The sequence below is a fragment of the Wolffia australiana genome, chromosome 3 (assembly GCF_029677425.1).
Source record: "Wolffia australiana isolate 7733 chromosome 3, ASM2967742v1".
In the NCBI taxonomy this organism is placed as follows: Eukaryota; Viridiplantae; Streptophyta; class Magnoliopsida; order Alismatales; family Araceae; genus Wolffia; species Wolffia australiana.
Genome location: NC_135837.1, coordinates 18,231,261 through 18,238,319, shown reverse-complemented (window position 1 = coordinate 18,238,319; position 7,059 = coordinate 18,231,261). Strand labels below are relative to the sequence as shown.

General features: G+C 36.7%; 1 protein-coding gene across 5 annotated transcripts; it reads left to right on the top strand.

The window, feature by feature from the left end:
* Positions 1 to 792: 792 nt before the first annotated feature.
* CKS (Nucleotide-diphospho-sugar transferases superfamily protein) lies at positions 793 to 4,348 on the top strand. 5 transcript variants are annotated; one of them, XR_013580937.1, is made up of 9 exons: positions 793 to 1,267; positions 1,510 to 1,568; positions 1,698 to 1,756; positions 2,999 to 3,085; positions 3,170 to 3,294; positions 3,535 to 3,631; positions 3,753 to 3,804; positions 3,908 to 4,018; positions 4,104 to 4,348. XR_013580937.1 is itself a non-coding variant. In XM_078572911.1 (9 exons), the coding sequence occupies exons 1-9, from the start codon at positions 1,025 to 1,027 to the stop codon at positions 4,194 to 4,196; spliced, it is 966 nt and encodes a 321-aa protein (XP_078429037.1). In that variant the 5' UTR covers positions 799 to 1,024; the 3' UTR covers positions 4,197 to 4,348. The 5 variants fall into 5 exon arrangements, 4 of the variants coding, with proteins under 4 accessions (XP_078429037.1, XP_078429036.1, XP_078429039.1 ...); XM_078572911.1 differs by having other exon boundaries at positions 799 to 1,267; positions 3,002 to 3,085; positions 3,535 to 3,674; XM_078572910.1 differs by having other exon boundaries at positions 801 to 1,267; positions 3,535 to 3,674.
* The last annotated feature ends 2,711 nt before the right edge of the window (positions 4,349 to 7,059 follow it).

Below are 7,059 nucleotides of genomic sequence, written 5' to 3'. Positions count from 1 at the left end.
TATTTTGGTGCGTTTAACCATGTTAACATGCAAATATGGACATTAGGACACATACATACATATATATATATATATATATGTAATATGCATGAGAGTTCAAAGTTATTTTGCAAGTTATCAATGATCTATCATACTCATCAAATCATTAGGACAACACAATGCTACCATTCCAAGGATATCATTGAATATAGATCTCGGGATGATAAATCCATTATTGTTACATCCATTCATATCAAACCTTTGTAACGTAAAAATTACTATTTGTTAAGTATAACTTGATTGGGGATCATAAATTAAATGAATGTGATTGAACAAAAATAAAAATCTTAGAAGAAGTTAATCGACCAGAATAGTTAGAGACATAATGATGAAAAATTGAGGTGATAAAGAAACTGACGCGAGTTTTAGATGTATCATAGCAATTGAGCACATTCAACAATTGAGGCGAGTTGATATTGAAACAGACTTAAAATTAGGGGATAAAGAAACGAAGTTATAGATAATTTTATTGGGCATTTGATACATTTAAAATAGATAATTAATGTGATATTGCATCATAAAATTTTCCAAATCTCATTGCTATATATTTTTTGTATACTATTCATCTGAACTCTGAATTATCCAATAAAATATCTCCCATTAGTAAGAATAACATATTTTAATATTTCTTACTATCACAAAATATTAATTATAAGAAGGCATTTTTCATCTAAGTTTACATTAGAATATTGATGAAGTTATAAGAAAATACACTGTATCACCTTCGCTGTTCCCCCTTGGTGCCTTTTTTTAGGGAGAGCAGGGCATTACACACATATTCAACATATTTCGTCAATTGATGAATGAAGACGATAGCGAGGCCTTTTCTAAATTTTCACAACTGCAGTTGGAGCCAAAACTCTACTTCTGTAGCAAGAATCAGCGAAGTTCAAGAATTCCAGAAGATCGGATCGATCTCATCTGCGATCTCCCACTAAGTCGGAATCGAAAAGTTTGAGCAGAAATTTGTTAAATCATTCGTAGAATGGTGATCTGCAACGCAGATTTCATGGCGTCCTCCAAACAATCTGGAGGAGGGATGAAGGCGTGGATCGTGCACGGGTTGTTGCTGGGAGCCGCGGCTGTAACTGGGGCATGCGCAGCGTTCTACCGCCGCCGGCATTGTGGCTTCCGGACACGCGTAGTGGGTATTATCCCCGCGAGATACGCTTCCACTCGTTTCGAGGGAAAGCCCCTTGTTCACATCCTCGGCAAGCCTATGATTCAGGTAAAGAGTTTTTTTTTCCTTACTGCATTGTCCTGTTAGCGCTTATTTTATGTTTTGGTGTTAAGTCCTTGAAGATTTTTTGTTTTCGGTAATGTTTGTCAGATCTTCATCAGGCATGAATCCGAGATCTGCTTCTTTTAACCGGAAATTCCTTTTTTTTTTTCCTTCTTCGTCGTTAGAATATTCGCGCTTAATATCTGCCCCCGGGAAGCTTGTTCAAGAAACGATTTCTAAAAATGTAGCTTCAAACACACGAGTGGTTGAGTCTCAATTTAAGATGGATGAATCAACATTTGATGAGGTAATACTTAACTGATGGACTAAGTTGCAAGTGTCTGGATCTAGGATTTAGTTAATTTTTTTCTAGAAAGGGGTAATTTGTTTTTTCAAAGAAAGATACCGAAGTTGCCTGACTAGTTTTATGAGTTAGAAATACTTTGCAGCGGACGTGGGAAAGGGCGAAATTGGCTTCAACTCTGGACCATATTGGTATGATCGTCGCTTTGTCCATTTCCTTATTATTGATTTCCGATATTTCCAATGCGCGAGTGCCTATTTCAGTTATCTCTTCAAAACGTAGACCCGCACTCTGATCTTTCCTTCTGTACGACCGCTAGTTAGCCTTCCCTACGAGGATAGTGGTGTGACTCTTGAAGCGAGAAAATAGTAATGAGACCATTTCTGCTTTTATCCTCTCAAGTCTACAAATGGGGCCAGAACTGGGGAAAAAAGAAGAAGAATTCTCCAGTGGATGCCTAGGAGAGTGCACTCTCTAGAGGGCTTAGGTATCCAAGGACTTTCACAGGCAGGAGAACCTTCTTGATCTCTTGTGTCTTTCTTTTTCTTAATATTCTCGTTTTTAATTTGTTTCAAAAAAAAAATATTCTCGTTTTTTTTAATCTTGATTTTCCCCCTCTCCTAATCCCTTCTTGTTGTTTATCTACTTTTTCTTGATCACCCTATATCTTATCCTTCTTACTAGGATTTTGGTTCATAAAAGATAAGTTAATTTAAACTTTCACCTTATTTTCCTCCTGGTGGCAATATCTATTAAATTAAAGGCATAAATTATGATCTGCAGAATGATCTCCTACTTGGTCGATGAAATAAATCTCTAATTTCCGCCAAAAGTTGTCACAGTCGAGAAAGTGCTGAATACTCATGCATTTGCAAGGCATGTGCATCGGAGAAAGTACTTGACATCTTCATACGTTTTCTACGAACTGGATTTACTAAAAGCTCTTTCGCTGAGTATATTTGTCAATGACATTTTCTGATCCCTTGATATTGTCTTTATTTTTTGAAAATGTCTAGAAACTCTGATGAAAAGAAAATGATTGAACTGGATTAGGCATCTTGAGAAATAAATAAGACCCATCACTTAAAAAAAGGAGTCCCTGAAGGAGAACATTGACTTTGGTTCATAGGGGATGGCCACTATCTTTGTTCCCTTTCAAAAGGATATATTTTATTCTTCACGTTCATAGTGTTGTCTCACATTTGAAGGGATGGCCAAGTCAGTTTAAAGTTACCTGAGTACCATAGTCTGTAATAACTTCTCTTATTTTTACATCTGCCTTTATATGTCTCACATTTATGAGACTTACTGGCTGATTCTTCTTGGTTACCATGATCATTCAATCAAGCGCAGATATAGATCCCACATGTATTCTTTGTATTTTACTTTTCATAAAAAAATTTTAATCATGTTTGAAATCATGTGTTTTACAGTAGTCGCAACAGATGATCAAAGGATTGCAGAGTGCTGCAGGGGGTTTGGTGCTGATGTGATAATGACATCAGAATCTTGCCTAAATGGTTAGGGAATCATCATGTCTCTATTTTAATTTCTCGAGTTTGATTTCCCTTTTAATCTTAAACAACTTTTGACTTGCAACTCAGGAACTGAGCGTTGCAACGAGGCACTGCAGAAACTTGGGAAAAATTATGATATTGTTGTAAACATACAGGGTGACGAACCCCTCATTGAACCTGAGATCATAGATGGTGTCGTACAGGCATTACAAGTACTATTCTTCTCATTTTATCTTGATAAACTGCTCTTCATGTACTAATTCTATAAAATGTGTACTATATTTATGACTTGATAAAGATTACTTTAAAATAAATGTATTCTTAGTAATATATAATATTAACTGTCATATGTAACTGATCCGTTGGTCCTTCTCTCATATCTTTGTGTATTTTCATCAAATGATTATGTTTTCTCTATCTTAAATGAACTCCATGGTTCTGCACATATGCAGACCTCGAAAGATGCAGTGTTCAGCACAGCTGTGACGTCCCTAAAACCAGAAGATGGAGCTGACACCAACCGCGTCAAATGTGTCGTGGACAACCGTGGTTATGCAATTTATTTCTCCAGAGGATTAATCCCATTCAACAAGTAGTTATTGATTTTTAACAAAATGCATCTCTGAAATTTTCTTATTGACAAAGAAATGCTCTAATAAATGATGTACAGGTCGGGAAAACCCAACCCTAAGTTCCCTTATTTTCTACATCTGGGTATTCAGGTAGTTCAGTTCAGTCTCCCGTTTATTAGCTATGTGGTAGTAAGACTGTTGTGGAATCTTCTTTAAGTAAATCTGAAAATCTTCTGTCGCTATCTCATTGCAGAGCTACGACTCAAAGTTCTTGAAGATCTATCCAAATCTCCCTCCTACTCCTTTGCAGCTGGAGGAGGATCTAGAGCAGCTTAAGGTCCTTGAAAACGGTTACAAGATGAAGGTGCTTCCTTTACTTATTGTTGATTTAAATATCATTTTCCTCAATCCCTCAAGGGCAACATATGATGTGTTAAGTTCGTTTGCAGGTCATTAAGGTAGACCACGATGCCCATGGTGTCGATTCTCCTGAAGACGTCAAGAAGATTGAAGCCCTGATGAGAGAAAGGAACCTATCCTAGCCACTTTATAAACCGCCTACTGAGGAACTGTGAAGGTTTGTCCTTTATACCATACTCTTCTTTTTTCTTGAAGGGCTTATAATTAAACTTGTTGAATCCTTGAAAACGGTTACAATTTTATCTTAGTTCATTTTGCCGATAATTGCTGTCAATGATGCTTCAGCTCACAACCACGGGAAATAAACATTCTATTTTGTTTCCTGTAAACCTTGGATTCGTATATGAAGTTTGAGCTAATGTGCATTGATCCCAGATGGAGTTTGATGAGGTTTTCGTGAGATCTTTCTCACTTTGTTCGCTAAATGAATGTTTATCAGTCGCCCTTAATGACATGCAAACACTTGTCTGTAGAAAACGTGTCGACATTATTGCCCCCACTCGCTAGCATGTATGCACTAGCCTGTAGGTAGTTCGTTGCATCCCTTCATTGCCATCTCTACCATCCCTGCCCCATCTCTGACATGTCGGCCTCATCTTCATCATCACCGTCATCGCATGCTCAATTTGGTATCAAATTAGATAGATCCTCACCCGATGGCTCTCCATCTTGTCTCAACCAGGTTGGAGTGTCCAGAGCAGCAAGTCGCAAAACTCATTTTCCACTCTCATACAATCGATGCGCAATTCAACATCTGAGAATATACTCAGTCTTCTCCTCACACACCTAGACCAAGCATGTCCTGCATGTGTGCAAGTTGTTGCTTCTCATGAGGGGGGCACGGCTGATCTAGCAGCAACTCCCATATCTGAACTTTGACCAGCAACTCTGCCTGCAGAAGAGAAGGATAATATGAAACCATTACAAAACCCTTCCAAAGGAGCCATTTGTAGGGCACAACTTCTAAGATTTTAGTCATATACCACTGGCATAGACCCACTAGCTTTAGTACCATAAGATTTTAGGGTACCACTTTCTTTCAACCCTCAAAAAGGGAAGGTCATGCGGCCCGCTCCAAAAATTTGCACACCTGTACAAATTTTTCAGTCACATGACAAGGCCTGTGCAGTGTCCAGCGCAAATTTGGGCAAAAATTTGCATTGCACATTGCCCTAATACACACTAAGGCCCATTATTGTGCTTTTTAAAAAAATTCCTTACTAATAGCAGAACATTAAAGTGCAAAAATATTTAAATAACCATAATTTGACATCCCCAAGATGGTTGAGGCAATAAAATAATTATAGGCGTGAAATTAATTTCATAATTATTGGGTTCCAAGTCTATGTAGATAGTAATTATAGTCTAAGTCAAACTTAGGGGCATTCTGATTAATATTTTAAGAACATTGTGTTTAAATGGGCTCTCAATATTTTATAAAATGTTTAAAAGTCACGAATCAAATTTATAATATTAGATTCCAGTTCTAACTAGACAATATGAATAATGTTAGTCAAAATCAGGAGCATTATGATTAATATTTTAAGAACATCAGATTTTACGCAGGCTCCCAATATTTTATAGAATATTTTTAAGTCACAAATTAAATTAATAATTATTATATTCCACTTATAACCAGATTACAGGAATAATGTTAGCCAAAATTAGGGGCAATATGTTTAATATTCTAAGAAATTAGGTTTTATTTGGGCTCGCAGTATTTTATACAATATTTATTAGTCACTAATTAAATTTATAATTATTGGATTCCACTGCTAACTTGATAATAACTATAATGTAAGTAAAACTTAAGGGCATTATGACTAATATTTTACGAACATTAGGTTCAGCGTGGGCTCACAGTATTTTATAAAATATTGGAGACAATAGAAATGAATGGCAAAATATAGATTTAAGAAAATAAAGATGAATTGTCTTGGCATGTTGCCCATCAGTACAGAAAACATTATTTAAAACATTCAACATACGAAAGCAAAGAAAAGAGGGTCATCCTAATAACCCTTGGGTCCTCTTTGCTATCTTTATTGGTATCATTGTTAATATCATCATGCGTTCACCGCCAACACTTCACTGTCATGAGTAGCTTGATGCTCTCCAATGTCAACCTTGATCGCTTGTAGCTGATAACATCATGATTGGAGGAGAAAAATCTCTCTAATAGTGCACTTGTCAAGGCTTACAATAACTCCTTTTCAACCACTACTAATCCTAGATATGATTGTTTAACTATGACCTTCCACCAGTGCAATGGTTTAGTGCGCTTGATAGGATGTGAGGTGATGTAGACATCTATCTTGTGCACGGGATCATTGGTGGGTGTATGGTCATTATTTGGGAACAACTTGTCAAGTGTTTCACTAAAAAAATGTAGTTGTCCTAGCCAGACATCCCGAAGAAACTGAATGAACCATGTTTTGATCATTAGTAATGCATGAGTAATTAATGAATTCCACACATAAGATGTGATTTCATCCTTGTAGTCATAGTCAATTAAATGTACATTCATGGATGGATGAATGAGAGCAGCAACGATGAAGGCCTGGTTGAGAGTGGGGATAGTTGCATATTAATCAGCTTTGACTTCATTGTTAGACAAGCGTTGTAGATAGAAATTTTTTGTCGTGATGATATGCTACTGTTTACTTGAAACATGGTTGAATCTCTGATACTGTGCATGACACAATAGAGATAGCTTGTTATGCATGTGATGATAACAATTTCTTGAATTACTATTGGTGACTTTGATTGGCAAGTGAAGGCAATAGCCATCACAAGGGGCTGCAATATACATGCAAAATCCTTATTCATCTGTCACTTCTTGTCAACCAACGCAAGTTTCTTCAACACATTCAATGCCATGATGTCAAGAAAGACCCTCTTTCCAACGCTTGTAACAAGCATCTCTCACATTGTATTCCACCTTGTCAAGCAGTCTAAGGGAACCATTTTATGGTTTTGTAGGCC